Genomic DNA, 17158 nt, shown 5'->3' on the forward strand with positions numbered 1-17158 from the left:
ATCGCGATTAGATTAATGCAATCCATAACGTGTTAATTTTTTTTAATCGTATTTTAATTTTGCAAGCCTTTTTGTCCCTTTTACTCCCCCGTAGACTGCTCCTCTAGCTGTAGCGCTATGCTTTGAAGTGGCCTCTTGCAGTAAACCTACCGCGGTGATGGAAAGTAAGAGAGCTACTGGACTTTACGCGATTAATCATGATTAACTATGGGAATTCTGCGATTAATCTCGATTTAAAAAATTAATCGTTTGACAGCCCTACTTCTTACTGTTCATCATTACTGATAAAAGTATGAGGTCCAGTTGCCATCTTGACTATTAATACATATAGTCAACACTTTTTTCCTGAGGTGTAGATGACCTGCATGACTTTCTGTCAGTCAGTGGAATTTGCTTCGCCCCCAGTGGAGCCATGTTGCCTGTCGCTGTAGGCTGACAATCATCAAAACTGTCCAGTGAATGAGTTGCTTTCTAGTCAGCATGATGAAACAGACGAGAGCTAAGGGACAACAATTCAACTTGTGTTTTTCTTGGTTGTGTCCAAGTGAACCAAACAACAGTTATAAAAGGTCTTTTTTTCCCATCACTTCCCTTTTTGTATTGTCACAGTTCTCACAGCTGGAGCTCCTTCTTGCCACCAAAAAAAACCCCAAAGATTTCTTCCTGGATCAGCTGGAGCTAAAGTGGATTTCTCAAGAGAATGTCAACGGTATTTCTTTTGACAGAGGAGAGTCTTTTCATGCCACTGACACACTGCACCTTTTCAAGAGGGTAATACCTGGAATAGCTTCTTATTGTGTAGCTTTAATCAGGTATCAATGGGTCATTCATAAATGGGTCACAATGGTTGTGTGTGTGTGTTTTTGTGGCCGTGTGTGTGTGTGCGTGTGTGTATCATGCATGTGAGTGTGTGTGTGTGTGTGTGTGTGTGTGTGTGTGTGTATCCATGCATGTGAATGTGTGTGCGTGTGTGTATCCATGCATGTGAGTGTGTGTGTGTGTGTTTTTTTGTGGCCGTGTGTGTGCGTCCATGGGTGTGTGTGTGTGTGTGTGTGTGTGTTTTTGTGGTTGTGTGTGTGTGTGTGTGTGTGTGTGTGTGTGTGTGTGTGTGTGTGTCAAGTTTAAGTAATTTCAAGCTGAACTACTGTGATTAATTCCCACCCCCACTCGGAAGACTGTTTCATAACCAGTTCATGTAGAGTACCAGTGACACACAGGCACACACACACACACACGCACTAAAACTGTATGTATCTCGTTATGAAACTTTTTGTGTGTGTGTGTGTGTGTGTGTGTGTGTGAGAGCGAGGGATGGGGGCTGGATGAGTGCCTTTTTTATGTTTCTTTCCTTGTGAGAATCAGCTAAAAATTATACATTTCTCTAAAGTGCCTTTATTAGTCATTATAGTTGACATCAAGTATTATGTGCAGCCATAACTCAAATATCAGTGGATGGACATAAATGTTTTCATCTTAACTGGAGCTTTTATGAAAGGAGCCAAACATAGTAAAACTACTAATGAAGCTCAACACTAAAGTCTTCAGATGTCAAACAGCAATTAATGCTCCATTACACCAACATTGTGGGAGGCGGCGTCCTTGCTTTGCATCTTTCCCTGGAGTTTTATGGAGGATCAACAACAAGCTTGTTGTGTGTTCAGTGGAGAGAGTCAAGTGGCCAACAGAGAGGCTGCTGAGCTAGCGATGATGATAGCAAGCTACTCTACAAGCATATTAACTGCAAATCCAACCGCTACTGTTTGAGGAAGCTATTATTACAACGTTATCTTACATGCACCATATTATCTATATGTATGTATGCACTGTGGGGGCGGCTGTGGCTCACAAGGTGGAGCGGGTCGTCCATTAATTGGAGAGTCGGTGGTTCTATTCCCGGCTCCTCTGGTCCACATGTGAAAATGTCTTGGGCACTCTGTGTGGCTTTCTACCATTGATGTGTGAATGGAGGTATGTTGCTTGTAGTGTAAAAGCACTTTGAGTGGTAAGAAGACTAGAAAGGAGCTGTGTAAGTGCAGTCCATTTACCATTATGACAGGATGCATGTGTATTTAACAGTGATTTTATTCAAAAGTGCCAACATGATCTGATGTCTTTTTACAGTTATAAGAGTACAGTATCAGTTTTAATGGGCAGGTCTATGATAGTAGAGCAGTAAAGCAATACTAGACTATATGAAGTAACTTATGGAGGCCATTGAAAGAATCCTTAATTGTGTTTTGAAGTGCAACGTTTTAAATGATTATAGCCCAGTTAGCAATAATTAATTAAATTTAGTCTCAATCTGTCACATGACCATTGCCGTCACATCACGTTGGTCCCTCAATAACCTTGAGAGAGTAGACCGGTCCAGAACATGTAAAGGCCCATTTATGCTCAACGTACGTATGAAAATGTATCCGTCCTTTTCAAACAATGTTACCGTCACTGCTCACATACTTCCATGCGTCCTTTACGTTGGCATGGATGTTAACCAATACATCCACCAGGGGGCAGCACCGAGTCAAACGTTCATGATAACAACAAACTCAAAAACAAACATGGCGACTGTGGAGGAGATATTGATCATGTTCCTCTTGCATAAAAGACAAAAACCATATGTTTAAAGTTTCTAACCAACTCGCAAAACCTTTCCTCAAAAAGTTCCTCCATTGTTATTTCTTCTTCGTGTCTCACTAGAGCTACGTATCGAGTAGTGACAGCAACACTGCCCCCCCATGGTTTCCGGTGGTACTGCTCCGTTTGGTCCGTATCCGTAAGCTTTATGGAAACGTGCAGAAATACGGACGAAATGAACACAGAGCACGGACAGAAGGCTCCGTCCGTATCCGTATCCGTATTTAACGTTGAGCATAAATGGACCTTTTAGATGGTAACTGAAAAGTTATATTACTAACAGCGGCTCGCTCAGGAATCAAATGGATTTTATTCAGAGTTTGGAGGATAAATGAAACCATGCAGGGACTTTGCTCTTAAGATAAGAACTGTGGTTGCTGCAGGCCAAGCTTCTGGGAGCAAAGCAAGCATCGGCGGTCTGTAAATGGCCCGACTGTGATATCTGGTTGTTCATTTTCTATGTTTAACACGAACAAATACAAAGCAATACACTGTTTAACATGCAGGTTGAGGGTGTGTGGTGGCTTTGCAGTTGTTGGCACACATTTAGGCTGAGTAACAGAAAGTAATGCATAGAGTAATGTGCTGATTCAGTTGTTCAGAAGGTGAAAGAGTGATTACATTTCCCATGTAACCTTGCCAATACAGTCATTACACACTGTAGTTGTTTAGTGCTGAAATAACATAATGCTTATTTAAGATGCCGTCTATATTTCAGCGTGTACTTCATTTCCTATTCAAACATTTAGCTATGTAAATCTGTGTTGACAATGAATTATACGAAATATATTACATAGAGTAGAATCAAACAGGCAACCATACAAATAGATGAAATGTCCCTTTTTCGACCCACCGAGCAGCCAGTATACTTTAGCTCCTGTAGAATTTAATTTCCCTTTAACACTCTGCAGTAGTTAGGAGGAAACAACTGGTTTAGGTCTTGGAATCTGCTGACAAAGCCAAATGCTGAATTGAGTCTATTTCTGTCTTTCTTGCTCCTGCAGAGTCTATAATACTTTGAAAGTTGTTATACTGTGAGCCGAGGACAGTCCCTTTTACTTCTCAGGAAGTCTGCCAGTCTGCAGCTGACCTCCTTTTCAAACTTTCAGTTCAGTTTCACTTTTTTTGCCGGGGAAATAGCAGAGAGGTTGGAGGTTTGTAGATATAGAGACATCAAGCGAGGGTCGATTTAATATGGTAAAATTCAAACCAAACCACCAAGGAAAAATAACCACTCTTGAGAGCAGTTATCTTATTCTTTGGAAGTTATGCCATGTTCATGTCATGAGAGTTGCCCTAAGTCTAACTTTATGACATGGTAATACAGTTTTAATTATGACTGGGAGATTGGCATGTTATCTAATGGAAATGAATGCCTTATGTTAGCTAAAGTGTTGTTTAAGGTGTAATCTAAGCTGTTAAATACATATAATGCTAATATGTTCCTGTCTTATCTTACCCTAAAAAAAAAAAAAAAACTGAGTTGCTGGTGCAGTGACACAGATAAGACCACAGGGAAGGCTTTTCACTTTCAAACAAGCCAATCACCATCACCCTCGGCTAGTTTTATAAGCTGCCAATAATATTAATTTTAATGTATCATTACACCTCAACATTACACCTCAAGTGAAAATTATATTCCTTCCGGACCGTATGTCAATATCTCTGATTAATTTTTTATAAATCCAGAGACATTTACGTTACCATTTCAGAGGCAGCTGGCTCAGGACTCTCAGAGCACTCAATAATCTTCATGGGGTAACTTTTAATTTCCTGGCTGCAATCAATTTTGTCTGGTGTCACACTTTTCAAAGAGTGAAAACTTCACCGCGGGATCAAACCGCCTGTATGGATCATCTTTGGGTCAGTGATGAAAAGGCATGTTTTAAACCCCCCAGGTGAGTTTTCATTATAGCTACCTGGGGTTCACACCCAGGGAGGGAGGGAGGGAGAGAGAGAGGGAGAGAGAGAGAGAGAGAGATTTGTGTGTCACTCTGTCATTGTGTATGTGAGACAGTTAAGCAGAAGTGTCCACAGTGTGTGTGTGCATTCCTACCTACCCACTTACAAAGTGAGTGTGTGTATGTGTGTGACCTCTCCTTCCAAGAGAGATGATGAGCTTATTATGGAGAGACACGAAACAGAGATTAAAAAGCAGATGAGAACCACCACAGGAATGGAGGGATGAGAGAAGAAAAGGGGGGAGAAATGGGAGAAAGATGGACAGAGAGAAGGAGAAAGAAACACTAAGAGATGACATGGAGAGTAGAAAATAGGAGGAAGGGAGGAAGGATTGTGTTAGTGTCAAGAAGACAGAGTGGATGGAAGATAGAAGTATTGGAAAGAAAGGATGGAAGAAAGGTAATATAAAGGGAAAGGATAGATCAAATTAAATATGAGAGAAGGATGGAAAAATAAACAGGAAGAGGAATAAAGGAAGGAAGGAAAGCACGAGGGAGGGAGACACGGATTGATTAAAGCCGTTAGCTGCGGTTGCTTTTGAGGAAAGAGACAAACTGCATTTGTGTGTGTGTCTACTAAGTGACAGAATGAAAAAGTAAAAGAGAGAGAGAGAGATAGAGAGAAAGAGAGAGAGAGAGAGATAATGAAGCAAAGAACTGCAGAGACATAAAAAAATAGCACCATGCTGAGTCCTTTTATTTTTTTTTAAATGTTGCTTCATTTTTTCGCCTCCCCCTATTTCTCTGGAAACCCCGGCTGAGAGTTTTGAAGGTTGGATGTGGGGGTGGTGAGGTGGGGGTGGGTGGGATGGGGGTGCATGGAGAGAGAGAGAGAGAGAGAGAGACAGAGAGAGAGAGAGAGGAGGGGGCAAGTAAATGTGCAGCCTCTCCTTTTCTGCCTCTCCTCATTTTCCCTTAGTGTCTCACTTCTCTCGTCGCTTCGTTCATCGGATTTTTCCGCCTGAAGAAGAGAAGGGGGAGAGAGAGAGGTGAAAAAGAGGAGAAGAGAAATAAGGGAGAAAGAGGGATGGCTGAGGGTTTCTGGGACTAAACCTGAGCAATTAAATAAAGACTGGAGAAAAATATTTAGGAGGTAAAGACTGAAGAGAGAGGGGAAGAAGAAAAGGAGGAGGAGGGATTTTAGGAAAGCATAAGAGCCACTGTGCCAAGCAAGACGGGAGAAGAGAGGAAGAGGAGATAAAGTGGAGAGTGGTGAAAGTTAGCAGGATTCCCCCCAAAAAACAAAAAAGATAAGAGCTAGAAAAAGAGAGGAAGTGTGGGAGTCAAAGTAGAAGCAAACGAGTGAGGAAGAAGGAGAGGAAGAGAACAAGAGAGGTTCCAAACACCAAGACCACATCTTTTAGCTGACAGGTAAAACCTTGGTTAGTCCGCCTGCCCGCCGTTCAGGATGGACAAAGTGGAGCGAGTGATGAAGATGGTGAAGAGGATGTCGCCGAGGAAGAAGAGGAGAGAAGGAGGAGGAGGAAGAGGAATAGGAGTACCGGGCGATCTGGAGAGCCCGGACACCCTGTGTGACGAACTCTGCCGCTTCAGCCTCTGCATGAGCGGTGAGAGGTTGCATCGCCACGTGCCTGCGTGTTTGTGAAGTTGGGATGTTTGTTCATGAGTGATAACATGGCAGCGGAGGTGTGTGTTTGTGTGTGTGTGTGTGTGTGTGTGTGTGTGTTCCAGGTAAACATATGCATTGCTTTAGAGTTTTCGATTTTACATACATTTAACAGCACCATAGAAATACATCACTTTGCATTGCAATCAGAGGAATAAGAGTGTGTCTGTGTGTTTCTATATTGTGTTTAGAGGCTATACACTGGCTGCATGCCATATAGGATATAGACAATATAGTTAATATACCAATCTATCCCTTATGTATATTCATATTTTTAAAAGGTGTGTAGCTGTGCATTTCAGAAAGTGTGTTTTCATGCACTTTGGTTGGATGTGACTGAGTGATAGCCTACTGTAACATTTAGTTTAGTTGGATTTGAAGATGTTGTGATTGTGTGTATTGAAGAGTTTTCCAAAGAGCAGGTGTATTTTTTGGTGTATATAAAATAATAAGAACATTCTGTCAGGTGTTGAGTGTGAACAGAGAGGATTTATTGAATATATCAGCTCACACATGTACATCCAGCGTTGGTTTGAACAGACGAGAGCATCCTGATAAAAAATAAGCAACATTAAGTCGACTTAGTTAAAATGCATCCATACATTTTTCCTCACAAGAGCCCTCATGGACTTATGTGAGTCACGGCTCTCTCAAAAAAAAGCATCAGTGGATTGTTTGACCAGGTTGAAACAACAATGTCTATTACAGCAAGACTGGAAGTAGGTTGACATTATTGTATAGTGCTGCTGTCCTAAGGAGGAACTCGGGGCAGATGGTTGGATATTCAAAGTGTTTGACCTCTTCACTACAGATAATCTTTGCATCCTGTCTCCTAGCAGCAGTCAAACTTGTAGACCTTATCTATAGAGGTGGCAGATCAGTTCCTGTTGTTTTGTCCTTTCAGTATAAGAGTCTTTTGGTGAGAGACTACCTGAATTAAAATATAACAATCTTCCACACCTGATGATGTAGAGACACTATTTAGCTAATTGTATAATTCTCACTTAGTACTTTTTATATCATCAATACTTATCATTAGCTGTTGGCACTTATGGAACCTATGCCTTTGCCCTTTCTGCCTATGTCCTCAACCCAACACTCTCATCTTTATCTTTGCTATTCTCCACCTGCTCACCAGATGCCCCCCAGGCTTTTCTACACCCACCTCCTCACCTGTTCCCACTCTGTAATTGTCTGCACCTGCAGCCCGGTCTCACCGAGTGGTGAAGGGATAACATTATCACAGCACATTTCTTGCTTTTTGCATGTCATTTCACACCATTTCAGCAGTCACCAAAAGAGACCTGTAGTTATATTTGAGTGACAAGCGAAGTGACACATTTCAAATGAAGGCAATACAGTGGGATTTTATTTTTATACGTTATACATTTATAAAGTGATTTTGGCTCATTAGGAGGAGGTGGTTTGATAGTTAGTTGGCACTAGAGAGCACTGTTCAAGACCACTAACTGTCACTTTAGTCATTTTACTGCCATTCAACTGCACATTTTTTGCCATCATGTTGGAATATTTTAACCAGACTTTTTTTTTTTTGGTCATGTCGCTCATTTATACTGCCTTGAAACTCGACAATTTTACCATCACTATCAGGACATTTTAAATTGATTTTAGTGATCAATTGGTTCTTCTGCCTAAACCTAACCATTGGTGTTAAATGACATGGAAAAGACTTAAAATGCATAGACGTGACATACAAAATGTCCTATTTTTGCTATTTATACACCATCAGCTCCTCTGTACAGTTACTGTTCTCAATCAGTCACGGCCAGCCAGCCAGCTAGTTCGTCATCGTTGCTTCCATGGACTCTTATATTCCAGCTAACCTTATTCTGATGCTGTCTGTTACTGCTGTCCTGTGTTTTTAACCTTCAGACTGTTTTTTGACCTGCTTGTCTGTCTGCCTTGACCTTTTAAGACTTCTTCGCTGTTCTTGGACTGTCCTGTGAGCCTTATTGCTTTTTGGGTGAGGGTTAGGGTTACGGTCTGTCTGTCTGTCTGCAATTGGATCTTCCTTTTGACACATTTTAATTGAAACCCATCCTCCACATTGACGTCTGCACCACATATAAACATTAGATGTATTTCTCTACCAGTAATGTGCCCCTAAAATATGACTACTAACACACAAGTCTTGCATATGTAAGTAATTCATCAGAGATGGAAGGAAGTTGGCACTGCTGAGATGTCCAAGATATATATTTTTTCCCCCTGCAGGGACAAAAAAAAAAGAAAAAGTTTGGCTCTCAGTTTTCCTGTGACACTGTTTTGTTGTCTGTTTGCCAGTGTTTGCTGCTCTGCTGCACATTTGACTTAATTAGTTAGTGCTACCATTTAATTAGCTCAGAGTTGGTTAATGTTGATACTACAGTTTGTTAGGTACCTCATGTTCTTCAAAGACTCCAAAAAGCAATTCGCAGAGTTCAAAATTTTTTCGCTAGATTTATTTTTTTATCTTGCTTTGATCATACACAAACAGCTAAGTGAAGAGAGTGAAAGAGGAGGAGGAGCGTGGGGGGGGGGGGGGGGGGGGGGCGAGGCAGAAAGCGTATAGAGAAAGTGAGAACACAGTTGTAAAATGTACATGTTTGAGAGAGGGAAGTGTGAGTGTGCCTATTTCCTTCTCTCTCCCTCCCATATATCCTTTCATCAAACAATCTTTCTAATCACTCAGCAGAAACTGCAGCAGCCAGACTTCAAACAGCATCAAACAGCCATCAGAGAACCAAACATTAGACTGCAGGCGGAGAAAGGTCACTTTGAAAACAAGAGGGAACATGGGCATATCTAGGCAATCATCCCAATATCCCCCTCTGTTCCAGCACAATAGATGATAGTTTTCTTCTCACGTGACACACGCCATTTGTTGGATGCTTTTATCTAACACGTCTTACAGCAACGAGAGATCATAAATGTTTAGTATGCTGAGTGCGAGCCGAGAGGGGCATGACCGACAGATTGCTTCACCGACATGTAGTTTTAATATTGGCCTTTTATCTAAAACGCAGACAGTGAATCGTCTTACATATTATATGTTAGAAGTGACTGCAGCTGAAGTCTAGCAGAAAAGAGAGCAACAAAAGAAAAAAATGATGGTCTCACATCACACGTAGGAGGCTGTTAACTAGTTGTCGACAGGCTGGGAGTTCTGGGCCTCTGAAATGAGGCCAACGAGGAAGTAACTTAGAACTGCATTCTATCAAAAGGCCACCAGGGGGCGACCGTTTTCGTGTCAAAAGGCAAGTCAATGGAGAATTCACCAACTTCTCACTTAATTTCTAACCTCAGTAAACGTTTTCAAAATGTGTTTATGGTCTCAATCGCTAGTTTAAAGCCTTCTTCAATGCAGTATGATGTTCATTTGGGACATTTTGGCCTCCCTGATTTTATATTAGACGATAAAGCAGGGTATGCATTAGGGCGTGGCTACGTCGTGATTGACAGGTTGATTGCCCAATGTCCTCCAGATCCAGCCCTCGCAACCTTAGCAACCTCCCCGCTCCACCCATGGCTCTGCCCATGACCTCGCCTCATGCCCATATAAGTAGAATCCGTGTTTTTATTTTTCCCAGCTGAAATTTTCCAGATGGCACTGCCCAGATTCAAAATTATTGGCTTTCGAGCAGTAGTCCACAAACCAATGGATGTTAGGTCCATTTCTTTTATACAGTCTATGGTTGTAGACTGTTTTAATATTAGTTGTTAGGGTTCAAATTTCCCTTTTTCTCACTAAGCCTTCAGATTCTCCAACTTGTGTAGTCCAAAAAACTGTGCAGCGGTTAAGCAAAGTTGCCAGTAAACGAGACTGATGAAGAGTGAACAGCGGTTTAAAGCAATGCCAGTAACCCAAAAGGCCTCAAGAGAAGAAAAAGTTGTCATCTTCCATTACTCTGCTAGTAAAAATGTTATTAAGACATCAAGGTTATCATGAAAGTTATTTTCTGCTCATACATCAGTAAGGCTTTTCATGCCCCCATTTGCTAGTTAATATCATTCACCACAGTTCAACTGGAACAAATGTCAGACCACCTTGAAGAGGTAGAGCTGGGTAGACTTTTTTTTCTTCCGTAGCCAGCTTTGTAACATTCATTTACAAATTAACATTTTCACATTTTCAAACCTACGTTGTGTTTTCTCTGGTCTGAATCAGTTTATTTGTTGGTAAACTTGGTGCTTTTTCCCCCTTGGTTCAGTTTCCATTCACACAAAAATCCAAACGAACCAAAATCTATCACTATAAGTCATGTGAGAATGTTCACTCCACTTATTGGTCAGATATATTTGGGAAAGGAGCAATAATAAAAACACAGGAAGAAGGTTCTGAATAAGATCCTCTGGTCAAAAGCACCATTCTTCATTGCGCTACACCAAGCCAGACCTTCATTAATTATACAGCTAGCTGCTAGAAATGCAAAGCACACCTGGCTACGGGAGCTGTTTAGGTTGGATCAAGGTTCAATCAGGTTCCCACCACAAACTATGGGACCAAACTAAGACCACATCCTCAAATAATCTCAGTAACAGGTGATTTCGTCTACACCCAAATTAATTGAACTTTTAACCTTGATTACGATTAATGAACGATTATCTCCACCCTTGATGAACAATGATGTATTTTCACAGTTTCTTTAGTTTAGTATTTTCCACTGCTGCCCTCACACATGAGGATCTTTAGGGAGGGAAAATAAAGATGTTTTAAGGTGTGACGCTGTGGTTAATGTCTAGTTTACTTGATTAGAACTATGTAAAGATCATGGTTTGGGTTAAAATGAAGGAAGGAAAGATGGAAGAAGGAAAAGAGGAAAGAAGGACAGAGTAAAGGAAGGAAGGGAGGGAGGGAGGGAAGAAGGAAAGAAGAAAGGAAAAGCAGAAGGAAGCTGTGGTTAATGTGTAGTTTACTTGATTAGAACTATGTAAAGATCATGGTTTGGGTTAAAATCATCACTGAAGACAAGTTTTCAAATTCCTTAAAGATATGCAACCTTTGCTGCCATGGCAACAGTTAACACCACGATTAACTGACATGAGCAAGATTAAGTCGATTAGAGTTTCTAAATGTCGGTTTCGATTATTTTTCGATTAATTGCCCAGACCTAACCCAAATACAACTGCTGTGTTCACATCAACGCATCAAAGCAACAAGGACAATAAACCAGAGTCTGATTCAAAATGCTCTTAAAGGCTTCTCTAGCATTTATATAACAAAAATGAAAAAATCTTTACTTTTAATACTTTTACCGTGAATATTGGCAAAAGGCATTGACGGACCTGTGCTGTAAAAATATTAGTCAGCATTCCCAATACCTATCAATCAAAGACATGATCAATCTCCTTTGTTAACTGCACGTCTTCAGGCACGGTTGTTTCCCAACTAATGTAAGTGCACAACACATCCTCATCATTTAAAGATAAGTCGATCGCATGACTGACATATAACTGATAGAGGGTGATTGGCAGAAGGTGATAGGTCGCATGGATCACTTTGTCAACTGAATGAGTGTATGCCTATGAGTGTTGAATGTGTGTTGGGGAAATGATGAGAGGAATTATTGTATGGAGTCAATTACAGGAAATGATGGTATGCTGTAAAATATGAATCCTGCCTTCGTTCCATGCTGGGCCCATCATATCTGTCTGAAAACACGATTTTCTTTTGACATGATGGCTCTGTGCCACAGATGAATAGCAATGAAACTACAAACCGTCATCCTCTGCTAAATTCAAGTGAGCATAGTGAATGTGCCCTGCAGCAAAAATTCAAATGAACCTCAGGCAAATTGCTTGAAAGGCGGGTTAAAGCACAGGTATAAAGCAATGCAAACGAGGGAAAGTAGCCACAAAACAGCAGTCTGTATGCTGACATATGCATGAAAAGCAATATGCTTAAGTGCATATGCATGATGTTAACAAGCTGCAAACATTTCAGTCCATTTCCTGCCGACATGATGACTAATTCATTAATGACATTCATGACACGCAAGGTGTGTGGATGGAATTCATATTAGGATTATTAGGGGTGTCTTCATACAATACAAGTCAATTCTTTCCCGGGAATGTGAGATTATACAAAGACAATAGTGTGCAAATGTTTCACCAAGTATATTTTAGATCATAAGGTACTTCAAATCTTATAATATCCACTTTTTAATCATAATTAAATCACTGTATGTAGATATGGAACGAAATGCTAGCCACAAAATCCACCAAATTCATAGATGGGAGCAAAAGGGAATAATTAAGAAGGTGGATTCATTTGGGAATAAACAACATGACTGTTTACCAAGTCACATGTAAGAAACTGAATAATTTAGTTCAATCAAGAATAAACTTAGTTATGTGCATGAAGCTAAATATGAGCTGTAAATAATAGTTTGTGTCAGGATGGTGTGGAGTTAATCAAAAAGCCAGTATAGACCACATTAAGCATTAAAACATAAATTGCTTTGCAGAAATCTGATGGAAAATACTCAACATGTTATTTAAATATTATTCTGTTTAAAAGGTTTTACAAGTTTACCAAAGATTGTATTTAAAAAGTGCATCTGATTATTGTTCATTAGAAGGATCAGTGTATATGTGAGAGACTGTGAGAGTATAAGCCATCTTCCATGCTACCGATAATATAAAACCCTTCATAGTTGGTTTGTGTGTGCTGGAAACTAAATATACCCCGAAGCTTCTGCTGAGCCTCTGCATTATTTCCATGAGAGCCAATTTTCATCTCAAATCTGCATCTTATAATTGAGCCACACACACACTGAAATTATCAGTTGCACAGTGAAACTCCAGCTGAACTTCTGCAGCCGCAGTCAGATAATGCAAATGTGCGATCGGGGTGGGAAATTACCATCAGCCGGCAGCCAAAATCCAGCTCCAAACAGTCAGAGCATCATTCTTTGCTGCTGGAGCTGTAAATAAACAAAAGACACAGTGGATTTCAGAGATCAGGCACGTTCGGGGATTCTTCAAAAAAAAGGCATTTAACTGACACTGTGACCTTTTCATTTAACCTACAAGACATCCAAGATACCAAGATATCTTTGCAGCATATCAAATACAGCACAGAGAGTAAACAGTCAAGTACGGACGCTCCCTTTGGTTAAAGTTGTTCATGTTCTGTCTAATTCACAAATTCAGACTGCTGTATAATATATCGTCTGCCTTGAGACACCGCAGACTGAATGTAATTTGGCCAAGTGATAGTTATTAGTTATTATTTTATTAGTGTGAGCATGTTGCTTTTGGTTTATTAATGTCATGTTCATATTCAAATTTAAGCACTTTTCAACAGTTACCTCGGGCTACCCATTGGTAGACGTTCCTCATCTACTTCAGGGAACCTGTAATAATATCTTAATCCAATGATTGATGACCCTAATTATAACAAAGTCGTTTTTTTGTGTTTACAGTGTAAATATAGAAGAGGGAGATCAGGTTGGTGTTTCAGAAAGCAGGTTTAGTTAAAACTCTTGAACCCTGTTTAGACCTGGCATTAAGGCTGCGTTCACACTGCAGGCAAATCTGATTCAAATCTGATTTTTAGGCCTGACTGTCCACACTGTTTTTAGCAAGTGTCCAAATCGGATTTGGCTCTGTTCAGACTGGGCCACGTTAATGACCAATCTGACAGGTTGCCGTGGCAACGTTGTCAGAGCGGACGTGTGATCTAGCGTGTATTGTGTGATGTCATATAATTGTGACAGCGACAGCAACAACAAACCCTCGAGCTTCTCTTGAATGGAGCCATCTCCCTAAAGATTAAGAATATGGTTTGGTCCTCTGTCCATGGACTGATGTTTTCGTCGTCCTCCGTTGCCTCCAGTGGTATCACCTAGCAACAACAACTGGAATAAGCCCTCCAGTGACATCACCTAGCAACAACAACTGGAATAAGTCCTCCAGTGGTATCACCTAGCAACAACAACTGGAATAAGCGCGGGTCTGGTGTCCCATAGAGTGACGTAGCGTAGAGACGTAGAGAGACGTCACGGACAGTCAAATCTGATATGAGTGTTTGGAGCTGTTCAGACTCAGACACATCTGTCCACATGAGATCTGAAACTTCCTCCCAAAGGTGGTTTCAATCTGGTTTGCAAAAATCGGATCTCATGTGATTTATGACTGTTCAGACTTCATAAGAGCCATCTGGTTCCAATCTAGATTGGCTAAAAATCTGATTTTGGCTTGCAGTGTGAACGCAACCTAAGATGCATCTTGGGTGATCCGATCACAAGTGGACAGCGCTAAATACAAATGTAAACGACCTCGGAGACACTTTGTGATCAGATCACTGGAACCACTTGCAGAAGTGGTCTGGGATGCACCTGAACACATATCTTTTGTAGTGTAAACACTTATGTGACCTGATGCGTCCCTGGCCAGGATGTAACAGGAAAATACATCATCAGTACAGGATGTGGTGATTGTTTCGGTGAACAGTTGAAAGAATGGAGAAGAGTAATCTGAACAGATACAATCACCTGTCGCCTATTAGTTCTTGAGACATTTTTATTACCCCTTAGCTCTTCAGCCCGCACTAAAAACTAATCTGGTGCTTGTCTGAATGACGTAATAACTGTGAGGTAATAACTAGGCAGCAACAAAATGTGGACACAGGTGGTCAGCTCAAGACCGCTTGAGATATATAATGTGTCTCAGCAGTCCAGTTTGTAAGGCAAGGCAAGGCAAGGCAGCTTTATTTATATAGAGCATTTTCATACACAATGGCAACTCAATGTTACATAAAACAAACATTTAACAGTAAAAATTGGAGACAAAAAACATAAAAACATGCAATTTGAGAAATAAAAAAAAAACCCAAACATTCAATTACACCCCCTGTCCCCACTAATAGTAAAAAAAAAAATAGAAAAAAAAGCATATTGGCTGAAATAGATACTTCTAATTCAGAAGTCTTGCCCCATTTGATCAGACAACTTGTGACTGGATCACCAGAGATGTGTGTTAATGCAAGGTCTAAATAGTTTTCTGAGTTTGTTAATCCTTTAAGTTCTAGAAAGAGAGCTAACTTCAACTCTGGATCAGTTACCATGGTTACTGACTCTGTGAAGCTAATCTGCTCGCTGGCAGTTTTTTCTCTTCAACAAACCCTGAGTTTCTCTCTGTGTCTCAGACATGCTGTTTCATTTCCTCATTCATTCATTAGTGGAGGTTTACCATCTTTAGTTTGTTTCTCACAGACTATCTAAAGTTAACGTTTTTATGCACCATCAGTCTTCCCCCCCCTCCACCCTTACATTCAAATATTACACAGCATGACTTCACATAGCTCAGAATAAAACCTCTTATAACTCTGTGACTCTGCACACAAGACGGCTGTCAGTCTGTTAGAGCAGGTGCTGTCTGGAATATTTATTGCACATAATGTGTAATCTCAGTTTAAATTTTAAGAATTGGGATGAAGCTTTAGACATATTGGATCAATTAATCATTATCTTTGTCGCTCATGATGTGATTGGTTTGCACAGATGGAGCATCATTCTCATAATTCTGGAGATTATATGTTAATATTTCCAAGCAGCTGCAGGATGTAGTGTGAAATTGACTTTCTTAAACAGGTTGCATTGTCTTAATGTGTTTCAAACAGCATGCTACACTACTACTGTACATTTCCTCAAGTAGTTAGAATGAAGCCTCTGAATGCTGCTGAAACAGGATCCAAATAGTCTGAACATTTCAAATCTACTGTATTTTAACCTTGACGTCTTTTCATATGCAAATCAGCAAATGCATTATTATTGGATCAGAATGTGAGCTTCCAGTCATTCCTCCGTGTCTTTGATCTGTTTTCTTTTTTTTAACCTTTTAATTTTTCATCCTCCCTTACTGCCTCGTGTGTTTTGTCCCCCGTCAGGTTAAAGCTGAGCAACTATATTTAAAATGTAATGTGGCTGCAGACTGACGCACAGTCAGATTCCAGTAGTTTATCATCCATTAAGGAAATGTACGTCTGGTAAATGATGAATTAGTGTGTTAGTCATTATGTTAACTTATTGACACTTTTCCCACGTGCATTAACCTTCCTGTCGTCCTCCCGGGTCAAATTGACCCCGTCTGTTTCGACTGTTCCTTCTTTCCTTCCCTCCTTCTCTCTTTCTTTCCTCCCGTCCTTCCTTCCTCCCCCCTACCTTCCTCCCTTCCTTCTTTCCTTTCCCCCTTATCTACCTTCCTTCCTTCCTTCCTTCTTCCTTTCCTCCCTCCCTCCATCCCTTCCTTCCTTCCTTCCTTTCTCCTTTCCTCCCTTCCTTCCTTCCTTCCTTCCTTCCTTCCTCCCTTCCTTCCTTTCTCCTTTCCTCCCTTCCTTCCTTCCTTCCTTCTTTCCTCCTTCCCTCCCTCCCTCCCTCCCTTCCTTCCTTCCTCTTTTCCTCCTTCCCTCCCTTCTTTCCTTGACTCAAGGACAACAGGAGGGTTAATACATTCATTTCTCACAGCTTCAGTATTTTTTCAGAACTGTCTGTCATTCCTTCCTTCCTTCCTTCTTTCCTTCCTTCCTTCCTTCCCTCATTTCCTACCTTCCTTCCTTTCTTCCATCCTTCCTTCCTCCTTTCCTTCCTTCTTCCTCCCTCCATCCCGTCCTTCCTTCCTTTCCCTCTTTCCTTCCTTCCTTCTTTCCTCCCTCCATCCCTCCCTTCCTTCTTTCCTTCCCTCCTTTCATTCCTTCCTTCCTTCCTTCCTTCCTTCCTTCCTTCCTCCTTTCCTCCTTTCCCTCCTTCTCCCTTCCTCCCTCCCTTCCTTCTTTCCTTTCCTCATTTCAGAACTGTCTGACTTGATTTCATGAACAGAAATCAGAGAAGTTCTCAGTGTAGTTGTAAATCTCCTGCAGCACATACTTGTTAAGATGCAAGCCACTCTACTATCTCCTCAAGAACACATACTGTTGACAAAAAAGGAACAAATG

At 40.8% G+C, this 17158-nt stretch overlaps 1 protein-coding gene across 1 annotated transcript in view; it reads left to right on the top strand.

Annotated features, from left to right (window-relative positions):
- Nucleotides 1–6003: 6003 nt before the first annotated feature.
- LOC128355378 (glutamate receptor-interacting protein 2-like) overlaps nt 6004–17158 on the top strand; it is a 280446-nt gene continuing 269291 nt past the window's right edge. Inside the window, 1 exon segment of the mRNA XM_053315617.1 lies at nt 6004–6163. Within this exon segment, the coding sequence (XP_053171592.1) occupies nt 6004–6163 (160 nt within the window).

This window comes from Scomber japonicus, chromosome 3 (genome assembly GCF_027409825.1).
Source record: "Scomber japonicus isolate fScoJap1 chromosome 3, fScoJap1.pri, whole genome shotgun sequence".
Lineage (NCBI taxonomy): Eukaryota > Metazoa > Chordata > Actinopteri > Scombriformes > Scombridae > Scomber > Scomber japonicus.